The sequence below is a fragment of the Labeo rohita genome, chromosome 13 (genome assembly GCF_022985175.1).
Source record: "Labeo rohita strain BAU-BD-2019 chromosome 13, IGBB_LRoh.1.0, whole genome shotgun sequence".
Classification (NCBI taxonomy): Eukaryota; Metazoa; Chordata; class Actinopteri; order Cypriniformes; family Cyprinidae; genus Labeo; species Labeo rohita.
The window spans coordinates 33,639,986-33,657,946 of record NC_066881.1 but is presented as its reverse complement, the minus strand read 5'-3'; the positions used below and the strand labels follow the sequence as shown (position 1 = coordinate 33,657,946).

At 30.4% G+C, this 17,961-nt stretch overlaps 1 protein-coding gene across 4 annotated transcripts in view; it reads right to left on the bottom strand.

The window, feature by feature from the left end:
- Positions 1 to 4,557: 4,557 nt before the first annotated feature.
- Positions 4,558 to 17,961, bottom strand: part of LOC127175709 (signal-induced proliferation-associated 1-like protein 2) — a 176,404-nt gene continuing 163,000 nt past the window's right edge. For all 4 annotated transcript variants that reach the window (XM_051126960.1, XM_051126962.1, XM_051126963.1 and 1 more), the window contains 4 exons: positions 14,532 to 14,663; positions 7,458 to 7,575; positions 7,298 to 7,379; positions 4,558 to 5,167 (listed from right to left, as the gene is read on the bottom strand). In XM_051126960.1, the coding sequence (XP_050982917.1) occupies positions 5,021 to 5,167; positions 7,298 to 7,379; positions 7,458 to 7,575; positions 14,532 to 14,663 (479 nt within the window). In that variant the 3' untranslated portion in view covers positions 4,558 to 5,020. The remainder of the gene's footprint in view (positions 5,168 to 7,297; positions 7,380 to 7,457; positions 7,576 to 14,531; positions 14,664 to 17,961) is intronic.

The window sequence follows — 17,961 nt, the reverse complement described above, 5'->3', positions numbered from 1 at the left end:
ATATCTACATGCACACCAGTATTAGGCAACTATTAGTGTGCAGAATTATTATGCAACTAAATGACAAACAAAGATTTTCCCATCTCACTTGTTTATTTTCACCTGTTAAAGTGAGAATAATAAACAAACTCAATTTACAAATAAACATTTCTGAAATTTCAAAAAGAAAACCTCGGTGGCCAATATAACCAATATAACTTTCTTTTTGATAACAGTCACAAGCCTTCCATTCACAGAGTCAGTCAGTTTCTTGATCTGCTCAGAATCAACTTTTTGTGCAGCCGCAACCACACTGTTCAGAGAGGTGTACCGTTCATCTTCACTGTAAATTTCCTGCTTAAGAAGGGCCCAGAAGTTCTCAATAGGGTTTAAGTCAGGTGAAGAAGGGGACCATGTCATTAGTTTTTCATCTTTAAGGTCTTTACTGGCCACTTTGATGCATGTGATGGAGCGTTGTCTTGCATAAAAATCAAAGTCTTCTTGAAAGATGCAGACTTTTTCCTGTACCACTGCTTGAAGAAAGTGTTTTCTAAAAATTGGCAGTAGGTCTGAGAGTTGATTTTGAGTCCATTTTCAACACGAAAAGGTCCAACTAGCTCATCTTTAATAATATCTGCTCATACCAGTACTCCACCTCCACCTTGCTGGTGTCTTAGTCGAAGCGGAGCTCTGTGTCCATTACTGATCCAACCACGGGCCCATCCATCTGGTCCGTCAAAAGTCACTCTCATCTCATCAGTCCACAAAACCTTTGCAAAATCTGTCTTCAGATATTTCTTGGCCCATTCTTGACGTTTCAACTTATGTGTCTTGTTCAGAGGTGGTCGGGTTTCAGCCTTTCTTACCTTGGCCACGTCTCTGAGAACAATTTTTGACTTCTCGGAGTTAGTTAAATCTCTTTTTTGGCCCATTTTTCCTGAGGAGAACAATCTGCCTAATAATTATGCACACCTTGATATAGGGTGTTGATCTCCTTAGGCCACACTCTCCCTCGTTACACAAATACACATCACCCGATATGCATTAAATCCAATAAGCATTCAAGTTTATACAGCTTGGAGTTGGAAATTATGGATAAAATGATGATATGGTCAAAATACTCACTTGCCTAATAATTGTGCACACAGTGTAATACTAAAATAACAGAAAAGAACAACATGAACAATAGATTGCACTATAATGAGCAGATTATTTAGTGCTGAGCACAACTAGAAAACTTCATTAAAAAGTTGTATTGTATTCCAAGACCTTTCCAGGTCTGAAAATCACACATTTCCTGCAAAATTCCCATGTTTTCTGTGAGTGTGGGAATGTTGGGAGCTGATGAATTAGCTGTGTGTCACACTGGCTCAAAATCCAGTCATCTGTGACTCAATGAGCACTTCCTGCATCTCACAATGTGTCACATCTCCACTTCCTGTCTGGCTTTGTGTAAATATCACCAGTGGCCTGTAAATGAGGCTTCAGCACTTTTCATTGTGTACGAGTGTAATAGCACTCGTAATGGATCCAGCTCACTAACACATGTGGCGAACAGGAATGTTTCCATGAATCCGTGTCATTCCGGCCTCCTGCGACTCGACTGGGAATGTTTGAGGACCGAACATGCATATGTGTCTATGTGTGTGTGTTGCTTTGTTCCCTGAATCGCACGTCTCCCCCCTACTCGTACCACTTCAATCTTGTGGTCGTCTCTGATGTTGGAAGGAAATTCCTGGCAGCTGGGATTTACAGTGCGTGTAAATGGAAAGTAGATTCTTTAATCATAACGTAATTTATGAGTTTGGCCTCTTTGAAGCTTTAACAATTTACATATAAAAACAGTAAGAAAAACATGCTGTCTGGCTACCTCAGTTCACACACCAACAGCTGCAACCAGACGCATCAGCAGTAGTTTCTTTTAAGACATAATTCACCTAGAAATTATTCATTTTTAAGAGGTTTGCAGAAGGAACTACACACCTGCAGCAGGTCCGTCTGTGGACGCTCAGATAAGTGTCCATTAGATATGAACTTATTCTCAGGCAGGTATTCCCAAAAGGGTCCTCAGTGGAATATGCTGCTTCCATGGCAACAAAAACCCATGGCAACAATAATTCTCAGCTTCTGCTGAACTGGAGAAAATGTCAGTGTCATCAGAAAGTCAATCAAATCACAGGAGGTTCAGGGAGAGGCAGATGTTTGCCGTGACAAGCAGCGCTCCACGGACCTGCCAGCTGAGCCAATCTCAGGACGAAACATCCAAATCATACTTCATAATCATCATCATGTGAAAATCCAATTTTGCATTTGCATCTAATTTTGCAAGAAATGACAATAATTAAAGACATTTTTCCTAGAAATATTTACTTGCAAAATTAAATGCAAATACATTTATTTTTTTGCATTCTTCTTCTGAACATTTCCCCAACAAATTCGCATTACCATAATGCAAAAAATAAAACAAAAATATTTTGCATTTCAATCTTATTTTGCTAGAAAATAGTAAATTTGTTATCATTATTAGCACCTTTATTGATGTGAAAATCAAATTTTGCAAGAAAATGACTAGTTAACGTTGTTAACATTTCTCCGTACAAATTCCCATTATCATAATATTGCATTTAACTGCAGGAAAAAAGTATTTATTTTTGCTTTATTATTATTGACATTTAAGCACATTTGCCTTACAAATCATAATATTGCATTTAATTGCAAGACTTTTTTTTTTTTTGCATTTCTTCTTGCATTGTTTTTTATTATTATTTATATTATTATTTTCCCTACAAATTCTCATTACCATAATACTGCATTAATTTTTTTTCAAGTTTTTATTATTATTATTATGAGAATTAAGCACAATTTCTTTACAAATTCTCATTATAATAATATTGCATATAATTACAAGAAACAAAATTGCATTTCTTTTTGAATTATTATTATTATTTATCTTACAAATTGTCATTACCATAAATTTGCATAATTGCCAATTAAATTGCATATAATTTAGCAAGATTTTTTGCATTATTATTATTATTATTATTATTATTATTATTATTATGATAATTAAGCACAATTTCCCTATAAATTCTTATCATAATATTGCATTTAAGTGAAAGACATTTTTGCATTTCTTTTTGTATTATTATGCTTTTTATTATTATTGTTATTTCCCCTACAAATTCTCATCACCATAAAATTGCATTCAATTTTGCAGGTTTTTACTATCATTATTATTATTATTATTATTATTATTATTATAAGAATTAAGCACATTTCCCCTACAAATTCTCATTATAATAATACTGCATATAATTGCAAGAAACAAAATTGCATTTCTTTTTGATTTTTATTATTATTATTATTATTATTATTATTATTATTTCGCCTACAAATTCTCATTACCATAATACTGCACTTAATTTTGCAATAATTTTTGCATTTGTTTTTTGCATTATTATTATTATTATTATGATAATTAAGCACATTTCCCCTTAAAATTCTTATCATAATATTGAATTTGATTGCAAGACATTTTTGCATTTCTTTTTGCATTATTATGCTTTTTTGTATTATTGTTACTATTATTTCCCCTACAAATGCTCATCACCATAATATTGCATTCAATTTTGAAAGTTTATTATTATTATTATTATTATTATTATGAGAATTAAGCACATTTCCCCTACAAATTCTCATTATAATAATATTGCATATAATTGCAAGAAACAAAACTGCATTTCTTTTTGAATTATTATCATCATCATTATCATTATTATTATTATTATTTTGCCTACAATTTCTCATTACCATAATACTGCATTTAATTTGGCAATAATTTTAGCATTTCTTTTTGCATTATCATTATTATTATTATTAATAATTATTTCTCCTACAAATTCTCATTATCATATTGCATTTAATTTTGCAATAAATGTTGCATTATTATTATTATTTCCCCTACAAATTCTCATTACCATAATATTTCATTTAATTTCGCAAGATTTTAAAATTATTATTATTATAAGAATTAAGCACATTTCCCCTAAAAATTGTAAAAAAAAAACATAAATATCATATTACAGTTTGCTCATCAGTTCGTTTTTTTCCTAGAACTTTAAATATTAAGACGACACATCTAATTGATTTTACATACTACATTTATTAAAAAAAAAAAAAAAAGCAACCAATGTCCCATCTTACATGAAACAGATTTACAGAGAAACACATTTGTAAAAGCATAGAAACCAACAAAGTGTTATCTAGCAGCATCCAAATGTTGGAATGAAGGAAAAAAAAGACAAATCATCAATATATCTATGCATCGGACACAGTCCTGACAAAACCGTCACAGTATGGCCCTTTCACAGCCGTCCCTCCAGAAGCCTTTCAATTTTAATAAAATAAACTAATTTAGGTTAAATAAGCTTAAATAACAGTGTTAAATACAAGACACTTGATTGGAGGTTCTGTACAGAGATGGACACAGAGTTTTGGCATGTGATCGCGGATTCAGAGACGTTCACATCGAGGCAGGAACGGAAAGCGACGTGATGCACACACCGGCTTCATTTCGCCTTTTCTTTGAGGCACAATCTCAACATTTACAGCTTCGGGAACTCTTCACATTGTGTTTGATTAGGAAAACCTTGACTCTTATTGCCAGAACTTGATGGATGTGGACAGAAAAGACTGAAAAGGTACCGTTGACCCACCGAACGTTTGATTGCACCTTTCAATAACGGAGGCGGAAAATGAAACGTCCTTGTTGTGTTGATGTGTTACATTCATAATCCACCTCCAGAAACAGCGTTTAGTTGCTCATTTAGTACATTCTCCATGTTACACCTGCCTCCGTTTGTCTTGGCCGCTCATCTACACCAACAAAAGTGGCTTCTCCAGTCCAGAATATACTTACATTCTACATCTCATTGAATTGCAGTAGGAATCGGGCGTTTGCTAGCGTAGGTCAATGCCGTGAAGTCCTGAAAGTGTTCAGTGGTTCTCCACAGTTCTCCAGTGGTTTTTGACAGAGTCTCCATCAAGGCTTCTTGTCGATGGTGTGGAAGAACCACTCGGTGAACTTCCTGAGCTGGGCGGCAGCCGTCTGGCTCTCCTCCTGCAGACGCATGTTGTCCTGACGCAGGTGCTGCACCTCCACCTGCAGGATCGCCTTGTCTTCCTTTTCCTGTGTGCAAAACAAAAGAACGACCTCAGAATACAGTCAACTAGTCGTTTTTTTGGTGCCCACTGTATGCTGCCATTTTTGGAAAATAGCAGCCTTGGATATTCAAGTTTGAGTAAAGTATAACAAATGTTTTCTTTAAATTAGTTTTGAATAAAGCAAAGGTTCTGAGGGACTCACATCCTTACATTTAAAAAGCAACTGTATATTTTCATGTTCAACTTCACCCAATTTATATGGTGCAAAAAAAAAAAAAAGAATACATAAAATAAATGTGTAGTAAAATATTAACTTAAATTCTATTATATTGCAGTGTTTAATTAAATTTTTGTCTTACACAACGTTATCCTGAAGAAACACAAAATTATGCCTTTCAGTGGAATAAAATAAACGTGATTAAACTCATAAATTTTAACTGGTTGTAATATTGTGAAGGCGATAATGCTGTTAAATTAGAAAGTCATAAAACTGTCATAGTTACACTTTATTACCACTTGTAAAAATAATTAACTATTTTTAACATTTAAAAAAATTTAAATAAAATAAAAAAATAAATAAGGTAAAAAGAAAAATAAGGATCTTAAATTTCAACCATTTTTTGTATTTAAACAAAAAATAAAAAATAAAATATATATTTTGTTTTTTTTTGTTTTTGTTTTGTTTTCTCCTGTAACATTGTCAAGCCAGTAACACTTTCAAATAAGAAACTGATAATACTTTTTTAATGCATTTTTTTTTTTTACATTATTATTAAAGTGGTGGTATTTTTAAATTCTGTAATATTGTAAAGGTAGTAATGCTGTCAAATTAAGTGGTAATATTGTCATTTTGGTATTTATTCGAATAAATCATTTTTTATTATTTATTTTGAACAATTTTTTTATAGCAGTAATACTGTCAAATTCTGTAATATTTTTTTAGGCCGGTACCACTGTCAAATAAGCAACTGATAATACTGAATTTTTATTATTTATCCATTTTTTTATTAATTTTTTTATTTTTTCAATATTATTAAAGTGGTGGTATTTTTCAATTCTGTAATATCGTAAAGGTAGTAATGTTGTCAAATTAAGTGGTAATATTGTAATTTTGGTATATATTAAACTGAATCTTGTTTTATTATTTATTTTGAACAATTTTGTAAGTAGTAATACTGTCAAATTCTGAAGACTGTATAAGCAGTAATGCTGTCAAATTAGAAACTGTCATTTTTATTTAATAAACGTAGTGATTTTTTAATATGCACTTTAAAAATGTTAAAAAATATATATATTTTTTACAATTTTAATAAACTTAATTATATTTTTAGTATGCACTTCAAAAATGCTGAAAACTATTTTTTTTTTAATTGCAATATTGTAAATCTGGCACTGATGTCAAATTAGAAATGGACAAGTCTGTTATTTATTACATTTTATTTCATTATTTATTTATTTTTACAATTATTTTAAACTATATTTTGAAGTGGTAATATTGTCAAATTCTGTAATTCTGTGAAGGTTGGTAATACCACCATATTTGCATATATTAAATTTAAATGTATTTTTATGATTTATTTATTTTAACATTCTAACACTTTCTCTAAAGTTCGAAAACCTCTGGGACAAAAGTATTTTACATACTAACAGTATTTTGCACTGAGATCTTATTATAGACAAAGAAAAGTTTAAGAAATAACACAATGTTCTAGAAACTTTTAATTAGTATGGATGATACATGACTCAGTGGAGTAACTGGATATTAATACCAGCTGTGCATATATTGACCTGAAGTGAACGCTGTAACATTATCAGCCTTCTATCAGGTGCATCATGGGCTGTTCAGTCTTTCCTTCTGAGCTGCGTCACTGCAGCCATTTAAAATGACAGGAAGCAGGATATTAAATTGGGCTGACAAAGTGGCAATTCTGCATTCTGGTGCCCTTTACAGCACACTTTAACACATTGTTTGCCTATCCTTCCCCTCAAAACCCTTCCTTCTGTAAATTGACAAACGCACTTGACGTACTTCCTAACATTCACAGAATACACGGAGAGAGACGTGGAGAAAATCAGATCCTGTCAATGTTTAAAAGCATCTACAGTGGACCTACAAAACACGACTATTGTTTTCCATGAGGACGGGATAGTTTACCTTCTTCAAGTCGTACTGCAGCTGTCTCAGGATGACCTCCAGCTGATTGACTTTGCCCGTGAGCGTGGCAGGAGACGTATCGCTGCAGACGGAGACGGAGCTGTTAGTCTGTGCATGAATACATGTTGTATTGTGTGTGTGTGTTTGCTGTGAAACTCACCCGGCCTCCAGTGCGGCTCCCTCCGCGGCCGCCACGCGTCTGGTGAGCTCACGTGAGATCTGCAGCGCTTCGGCTCTCTGCATGTCCGTCATGGTGCAGAACGAGGCCACGCGCTGGTCTGGACACAAACAAACACCAGACACACTCACATCAGGACCGATCCGACGGCTTCTCAGTATCACAATAACACAATGACACATGAACATTAGTACAGTCAGTGCTGAATGAGACACAGCTGCAGCTGAATAATATCTAATTGCAGACTGTACATACACAGTAGCAATGTGATGATAATATGCAATAATAATAATTTATCCTAGGCCAATCACGCTGAACCTGGGTCATTCTCATCAATCTTAACATTTAAATTTATTGTAATATATACACTATATATATGCAAGAAATAATAAAAAAAAAAAACACATTTAATTTAGCAAGAAAATAAACTCTTAAGATTCATTTTTGTTGCACATCATTTTATTACAACAAAGCAAAAAATAAAATAAAAATGCATCTGCATTTGATTTTATTTTTGAATTTTGTTATTATTATTATTATTATTATTATTATTATTATCACATTTCCTCTACAAAATCTTATTACCATGCAAAAAACAAAAATAAATAATGTATCTGCATTTAATCTTGCAGAAACTATCTTTGCATTATAATTATTATTATAAGCATATTTGCACTACAATTGTATTACTATAAATAAAAAAATACAATAAAATACAAAATTGCATCTGCATTTGATTTTGCAAGAAAATAAAATTATTACTATTTTATTAATTTTTATTATTAATTTTTATTAATTATTATTATTATAAGCACATTTCCCTCTATAAAATCTCATTACCATAATACAAAAAAAATAAAAAATAATGCATTTGCATTTAATTTGGCAAGAAAATCAGCTATTTTTGCATTATAATTATTAAATAATTATATAAGCATATTTTCCCTACATTTTTATTACCATAAACGAAAAAAAAGCATCTCCATTTGATTTTTACAAGAAAATCAACTATTGTTGCATTATTATTATTATTAATTATTATTATTATAAGCATATTTTCCTCTACAAGATCTCATTACCATAATGCAAAAAAAAAATAAATAAATAAATAAATAATGCATTTGCATTTAATTTGGCAAGAAAATCAGCTATTTTTGCATTAGAGATTTTTTGTATAAGCATATTTGCCCTACATTTTTATTACCATAAAGCAAAAAAAAAAGCATCTCCATTTGATTTTTACAAGAAAATGAACTATTTTTGCATTATTATTATTATTATTATTATCATTAATTATTATTAATTATTATTATTATAAGCACATTTCCTCTACAAAATCTCATTACCATAATGCAAAAAAATGCATTTGCATTATAATTATTATTATAAGCATATTTGCCCTACATTTTTATTACCATAAAGCAAAAAATACAATAAAATACAATAATGCATCTGCATTTGATTTTGCAAGAAAATAAACTACTTTGCATTACTATTATAAGCATATTTAACCTACTAAATCTCATTACCATAATTCAAAAAATAAATAAATAAATGCATCTGCATTTAATTTTGCAAGAAAAACAACTATCTTTACATTATAATTATGATGAGCATATTTGCTTTACATTTTATTTACCATCTGATTTTGCAAGAAAATAAACTATTTTTGAATTACTATTCTTATTACTTTTGCACACTTTTTGCATCCGCATTTAATTTTTAGCAAGAAAATAGACAATTTTTTGCATTATTATTATTACAATAAACACATTTACACTACACATTCTCATTAGCATAATGCAAAAAAATAATAAAATAAAATAAAATAAAATGATTTGTAGGCGAAATGCACTTAATTTGGTATGTGCAATAAAACACAGTTCAGCTGTATTGTCATTGCTGTCTAAATGTGTCTGTCATTAGGCGTTTTACCCATATGTCACATCTGATGAAACCCTCAACTGTTCAAAACATCCAAAAACTGGTTTTGTGCTGGCCTTAGAGCAGTTTTTCATATCTAATGTTGGGTTTGCATCCAGTTAAAGTTTGTAATTAACAGAAAAATGAGACTTTCAGTCCTGAAACTTGCATTAAAGAGCCGCAGGAGTCTTAAATCATCTAAAAAGTAGTCACACTTGTATGTGAATTTGAGAAGTTGTTGAGCATTTAGCTGGAGCTACTCAATAAAAGTGTTTAAGAGCATTTATTCTGAATTTTTGAAACCCTTCTTCTATTCTTGTTGACGTACATTCATGCTCGCTGATGCAAATGGAGGGCAAATATGTTGCAAGCTAAATTTATCTCTCAGTGTTTTTATGTAGCGTTATTCTGGGTCACAGCAAGACCCAGAAACAAGCATCTCCTCTAAAACTATAACTTTGTTTCCAAATATTGCATCAGTCTTTAAAGTGTATTTACGGTATGTGAAGCAGTTTGGGCTGCTTTTAGCAGCTTTGCGGTTCATCGGCTCATTTGTTTGAGCGTCAGATGAGGAAAACTGTAAAAACTGAACCAGCTGATCTGAACCAACAAGAATGACTTCAGTCCAGATGCTTTTCTCCACTTTGGGGTTTTTCATTGAGGTTTTGATGAGAACAAGATCTTTGTAACATTTGGTTTAGTACAGTATGTTCACTTGTAATAAAGTGTAAGAGCAAAGTTGAATATGATTTTGTTTTGTTTTTTTTGTTTGTCCACACTGAAAGTCTAAATACACATACCATCATCTAATCAGAACATATAATGTTTAATGCATTCTTATGTGTAACAGGATTTTGGACCAATGAAAGGTTACTGTGGGTGGAGCTACCCAGCTCAAAAATGTGCATTTATGGGCATTTAAGCACCTTACAAAAGTGGAACAAGACAGTTTGTTTAAAAAAAAAAAAAAAATTCTGTTAATTAGAATAAATAAATAAATAAATAAATAAATATTTCAGCCAAAAAAAAAGACTATTATTATGGTAATGAAAATTTGAAGGGAAAATACACTTAACTGTCATTATAAAAATAAGAATGCAAAAAAATAAATAAAAATTAGATGAAGTATAATATATTCCTTTTTTTTTGCATTACAGCAATTTGGAAGGGAAATGTCCTGATACTAATAATAATAATAATAATAATAATAATAATTATTATTATTATTATTATTACTACAACAATAATAATAATAATAATAATGTTGTAAAAACGCAAGAAATGTATTTTATTTATAATTATTTTATGCTATATATTTTTTATTTATTTATTTTTATTTATTTAATTATTTATTTATTTATTTTTGCAAAAATTAAATGCATTTTTTCCCCATTTTTTAAAAATATGCTTTTTTGGCATTTTGGTAATGAAAAATTGAAGGGGAAATACACTTAATTGTCATTATAATAAGAATGAAAATTTATTTTTATTATATATATTTTTTTTTAGGTTTGGAGGGGAAATGTCCTGAATAATAATAATAATAATAATAATAATAATCTGTTAATTAAAATAAATAAATAAACATTTTAGCAAGAAAACAGACTATTTACAGACTTATTATTATTATTATTATAATGGTAATGAAAATTTAAAGGGGAAATACACTTAATTGTCATTATAATAATAAGAATGCCAAAAACAATTAGATACAAGTGTAATATTTTCTTTCTTTCTTTCTTTTTTTTTGACATAAAATAATTACAAAAAATACAAAACAAACCAAACAAAAAAGCATATTTTACTTCTAAATCCTAATTGCCATAACCGGAAAAAATGCATTTAATTTTGGGAAAATAAATAAATAAATAAATAAATAAATAAAATAAATAAATAAAATAATAATAATAATAATAATAATAATAATAATAATAATAATAATAATATTATTATTATTATTATATATATATATATATATATATATATATATATATATATACACATACATATATATATATATATATATATATACACATACACATACATATATATATATATATATATATATATATATATATATATATATACACACATACATATATATATATATATATATATATATTAATTAATTAATTAATTAATTAATAATAATAATAATGATTTTTATTGCATCTTTACAACAGCAACATTATTATTATTATTATTATTATTATCATCGTCATTACTATAATACCAAAAAAGGAAATATATTATACTTGCATCTATTTTCTATTTTCCATCTATTTCTTCTTTCATTCTTATTACTATAATGTCAATTAAGTGTATTTCCCCTTCAACTTTTCATTACCATAATGCCAAAAAAAGCATATTTTACCTCCAAATCCTGATTACCATAAAGGTTCTTTATTGGCATCGATGAAGAACCTTTAACATCCATAGAACCTTTGAAATGCAGAAAAGGTTCTTTATAGTCAAAAAAAGTTTTTTAGATTTTTAAAATGTTCTTCAAAATTGTTCTTTTAAGAACTGTTTACTGAAAGGTTCTTTGAAGAACCAAAAATGATTCTTCTATGGCATCACTGCAAAAACACATTTTTGGAATCTTTATTTTTAAGAGTGTAATTCAAAAATATATATATGAAAAACTGATCTGAGGCCAGCACAAAACCTGATTTTTTGACCCTTTCACAGCTGTTTTGAAGAAGCAATGGTTTCATTCGATGTGACATATGGGTAAAACTCCTCATGACAGACACATTTAGCAGACAGACAGCAATAAAACTAAGAAAACAGCTGAACTGTGTTTTATTGTGTCTCCCAAATCAGTGCGCTTCCTCTCATTACAGCATATGGAGATACAGACGCTGCTGTGGAAATGATCTGCTTGCTTTTCAGCAGAACATCAAGAGTTTAATTTACGGTCATCTCTCAGGAGAATTATACATGTGTGTTTCTGATCACACTGGTAGTCTTTCATTAAAACATGACAATAAAAGCTTAGTCTCTCTGTTTTAGCATCAAACAAATGATGGTTCAGCAGACCACATAAAAGTGGAGCCTGTTTTCACAGTTGTTTCTTCACAGAAATCAAGATGAAGTGTCAGTAATTACACACTAGAGATCTCCTGTGTGTGTGTTTTTTTTTATTTATTTTAAACTCTATAGATTTTCCATGTGAATATATTTTAAAATATAATTTATTCCTGTGATCAAAACAAAATTTTCAGCATCATTACTCTAGGCTTCAGTGTCACAAGATCCTTTAGAAATCATTATAATATGCTGATTTGCTGCTCAATAAACATTTATTATTAATATTATTATTATTATCTATATTTAAAACAGTTGTATATATATAGTGTGTTTTAAAGAGTAACTTATTAATAATCTAATTAGAACTAATTAGAAAACACTTTAAAGCATCCAGATGCATTGAAATAATGATTTGTGCTTAACAATGCAAAACATCTTAATGGTCCTAAAAAATGGGCTTCATTTTGCAATATATAATTAAATTTCTCTTTTGATTTTATTGTAAAAATACAACCTAGATACAGCTGAGTTGTGTAATGTTCTTCAGTCGAAAAATTCTTGCATCTTACAACAGCAACATTATTATTATTATTATTAATAGGACATTTCCCCCTCCAAATCGTCATTAAATACAATGCCAAAAAATAAATAAATAAAAAAATTATACTTGCGTATAATATTTTGCATTCTTATTATAATGACAATTAAGTGTATTTCCCCATTCAATTTCTCATTACAATAATGCCAAAAAAAGGATATTTTAACTCCAAATCCTGATTACCATAATGGGAAAAAATGCATTTAATTTTTGCAAATTAATAAAAAAAATTAATAAATTAATAATAAAAAAAGCAATTAAATTTCTTGCAACAACATGTAATTTTCTAAATTTTATAAATAAAATAAAAAAGAAAAAAAAAGGGAAAAAAAGTTTTTTTTCTTGAATCTGTACAACAACAACATTATTATTATTTGGGCTGTCGAACGATTAATTGCGATTAATCGCATACAAAATAAAAGTTTGAGTTTGCCTAATATATGTGTGTGTACTGTGTGTAATTATTATGTATATACAAATACACATAAATTAATGTATATATTTAAGAGAAATATGTTATGTACAAAATATTTTTATTTAAATATAATATAAATTATATAAAAATGATCATAAATACATGTAAATATTTCTTAAATATATACATGAATGTTTGTATTTACACACATATATTAAAAACATAATAACATAATAAAACATAATAAAAACTTTTATTTTTGTATGTGATTACTTGCTATTAATCATTTGACAGCCATATTTATTATTATTATTATTATCACATATTTCTTTAAAATTCTCATTACCATAATGCAAAAAAAAAAAATATAAAATATATATATATATATGAAAAACTGATCTGAGGCCAGCACAAAACCTGTTTGCGACTTAAAAGTACAAGTCATATCAACTCACTAGTTAAATCGACTTAAAAGTACAAGTCACAACTTATTTTATTATAGTGAGTTGAAATGACTTGTAATTTTAAGTTGATTTAACCTAAAATTTTAAGGCAGCTGCTGAACTTAAGTTTTTAAGTTCTATGTTTAAGAACATTTTCACAGTGTAACAGTATTTAGGTTTATAGGCAAAACAACCCATCTATGCTTAAATCTCAGATTTAGAACATAAAATGGATTCTAGACCATCAAATGCATTAAAATAAGAAACGATTTGAAAAACAACCACTAAATCTCCTCGCAAACATCAGCTGGAGGCCGTGTCCTCCACTCCAAGCTGAAAAACAGCTCAAATGAGTTTAATGAAGACAGAAGCCATTAACAAAATGATGATGGCCTTCTTACTAATCCATTTAGAGAATGACAGGAGCACACAGGAGGACGAGTGCGGGACAGACATCACCAGAGCGGCGTGTGTTCACATGCAAATGACCGAGGGCGGGACGAGCAACAATTACCCAGCATGCCGGCTGAGTGTTTAATTGCAGGTGGCAGCGCTCGATGATTCTAGGCGTCTGCGCTCAGATTTTCAGGCTTGAATTTAAGATTTATGCATCTCATGCTGCATTTGAGCATTTCTAAACCTACCTTCAAAGGCTCTGGCGGCGTCGACGAGGTGAGACCAGTCCAGGCCCGTGGCGGTGTCCGGCAGAGGCATGAGACCCGGGTCGCTGAACTTCGACCGGTCGGCGAGCGAGCCGTCAGAGAACCAGAACTCATCTGAGGAGACGTTCACACACACAAAGAGACAGATCAGTGACACACACGTACAGCACCAACCCACCGTCAGTCTGACGGCCTCTGTCATCTCATGGGCTTCCCCTGGGTTTCCACAGACACACAGTTAGCGCTCAATTCAGTCCATCTGTCAGGAGGTCAGGAGGTCTCCGTAATAAAGGCAGTGGGAGTGACGGAGCTGCGGAAAGACCGGTTGAATCGGTCCCCTGCTGTCTTCACCGCCTAATGGTTCCTTTCTCAAAGACTTCACACAACTGACAGCAGAATGAGAGAAAGATCTCGCCGTTCATTTAAGATCTGCTCTCTAGGAAAGACTTCAGAAATGTGGATGACAGACTAGCCCACACACACACCCAAATCACTTTTCAGCTCACCAAGGCTACATTTATTTCATTAAAAAGTCTAGTAAAATCAGTAAAATTGTGAAATATTATTACAATTTAAAACAACTGTTTTTTAAGTGTAAAATGTAATTTATTTCTGTGATCAAAGCTGAATTTTCAGCATCATTACTCCAGTCTTCAGTGCCACATAATCCTTCAGAAATCATTGTAATATGCTGATTTGCTGAACAAGGAACATTTCTGATTATTAGCAATGTTGAAAACAGTGCTGCTTCATATTTTTGTGGAAACTGTAAGATATATAGTTTATTTAGGATTATTTGAAGTTTTTTAGGATTCTGAATAAAAGTATTAATGTCTTAAAAAAAACTACTGACCACAAATTTTTCAATTAACACAAATTGTTATATAAAAAATTTATTTACAGTATATAAAAAAATATTTACTGTATAATCATAGTAATTTTATATGATCAATTATCCAAATAAATATGAAATATTTAATAATTATAAGATAGATATGCATAGATATGCAGTTTAAAATAAAAATAAAAAGTATTTTTAGTTAAATATCACACTTATAATCCAATAATTAATAAATAAATAAACAAATATTTATTTATTTATTATTTATACTATATAGTAATTTATTTATGAACAAATATTGGATAAAACAGCCAATTAAAATACATTTTAAATAACTGAAAATATATATGCGGTTTAAAATAAATACAATAAGTATTTTTTAGTTAAAGTCACACTTAAAAATCCAATAATAAATATAATAATAATAAAAAAAAATAAAATAATAATAATAATAACAACTCATAATATTATTATTGTGAAAACACACATTTTTACAAAAATCAATTATATATATATGATTCTTTGGTGTTTTTCAGGATTCTGAATTAAAGTATTAATGTCTTGAAAAATAATAACACTACTATAAATATATATATAAAACTACTACAATGATATACATTGCTGTTAATATGATTAGATATATTATTCTAGTATATTATAGTTTCTAAAGTTGTAAAACATATTTATAGTAATATATAATTATATTCATACATACAGTATAGTGTGTATATATAATTTTCAATTTAAATACATTTTATAAATCTTTATTAGATTGTATTACTAGATAAAATTTAAAATAAGTTATTAGATAAAATCATTTACAGTATATTCATAGTAATTTATATTAGCAATTTTCCAAATAAATATGAAATATATATATATATATATATTCAATTTCTATTTTGATGATTTGCAAACAAATATTGGGTAAAATAGTCAATTTACTTCAACTTTCTTTATTGAGAACAACATTTTACCAATATTTGGTAAAATACATGCAAATGATACATGCGATCTTGCTTTAAAAGCAAAATTAGCCATTTTAAGCAGTAGTAAAATGTTAGACAGCTGTCTTGTCTTAAACGCTGTCATGTTTGGGAGCAAAACTGCAGCAGCCATCAGCAACTCCTAAACATGGCCTCATTTTTCAATCAATTGCATGCGTCCAAACCTCTCATTGTACATCTCTCTCTCGCCTGATAGACAGGATATGCCATAAACATTTCCATCTCACAAAGAACTGCCTCTGAGAATGATGTGAGGGAAAACACTGGAGGTAAATGTCTCTGTCTGAGCCTCAAAGGGACGCAATCTGTCAAATTAAAGCATTCACTAGATGAGCAGGCGGAGGAAAAAATTCAGCAAACTGCTATCTGTCGAAACAATCAGAAATTTATCACGCGTGACAGCAATCAGCCTCCTCGGGCCACTCGAAAAACCAGCTATAAATGAATCCGCTCTCACACTCTGATTAAAACTGCTAAATGTGTTCATATTACATCCTTTAAACCAAATGAGATGTGATTGTTTGCTCTGGTGTGGGTAATTGTGCCTTTATCTGCCATATATTTCATGTGTCGCTTTGCATTGCATTCAGAGCCCCATTGTAGACAACCAATGGCGAATTAATATCTTAAATAAGGGTTTATGTAGAGAGCATATTTGGAGCCTTAAGCAATATTCGGTTTCTGTTTCTTATGACTTCACACAAGCATTAAAAATCTGCAAAATACCAATATGAAAAGTCAGATTAGAGAAAGAGAAAAAATCCTTCAGCATCTGAGTTGAAGTACAGACTCTCAGTTTGATATTTTGTTATCTAATACAACATTCACATTGCATAAGTGTGACTTAAGTCTTGCCATCAGCAATGTTGTAATGACACTGAATCCTGACTCAGATCCTGACGGCTGTGAAGGGAAGTGGCTGTGACAGGTGTCGTCTCTATGCACTTTAGCCTTGACATTTTCTTCTTCCTGGTTTTTAATTAAAGACGCCATATAAAAGGACTCACGCTGCGCTGTGTGTCACACACACTCCTGATGGAGGTCTAACAGCCTCTCTGGACAGAAATCCTCCTGTCTGTCTGACTGCATGAGGCTGAAACACACTGAACGTGATGAGAGTGTTTACAGATGACAGCTGCTGCTAGAGTTTAATGCATGCTGCTCTTCGTATGGATGAAATTCTGTCGGGATTTACTCTCCAGCATGCCGTTTCAAACCGATATGGTTTTTCATCAACACAAAAGAAATACAGTGACCATTGGATGTCAAGATCCAAATCTGTCCACTAATGTATCTCTGAAATTTATGCATGTGCTACAAACAAGTTAGACATCACTGATGCAAGAGAGTCTCTCGCTTCTCACTAAACACCTGCTAAGTGATAAGTTAGAAATGCAAAAGCAGGCCATGAGATTTGAGAGCTATGGTAAAAAGGATTTTTAGACTTAGATTACACTATTGTTCAAACAGTTTGGGGTCAGTGTGATTCTCACTTTATAAACCGTTATCATTGTACAAAACACAAAAGCTGTGCAGCCTTTGAGCTGATAATACAGATGGATGG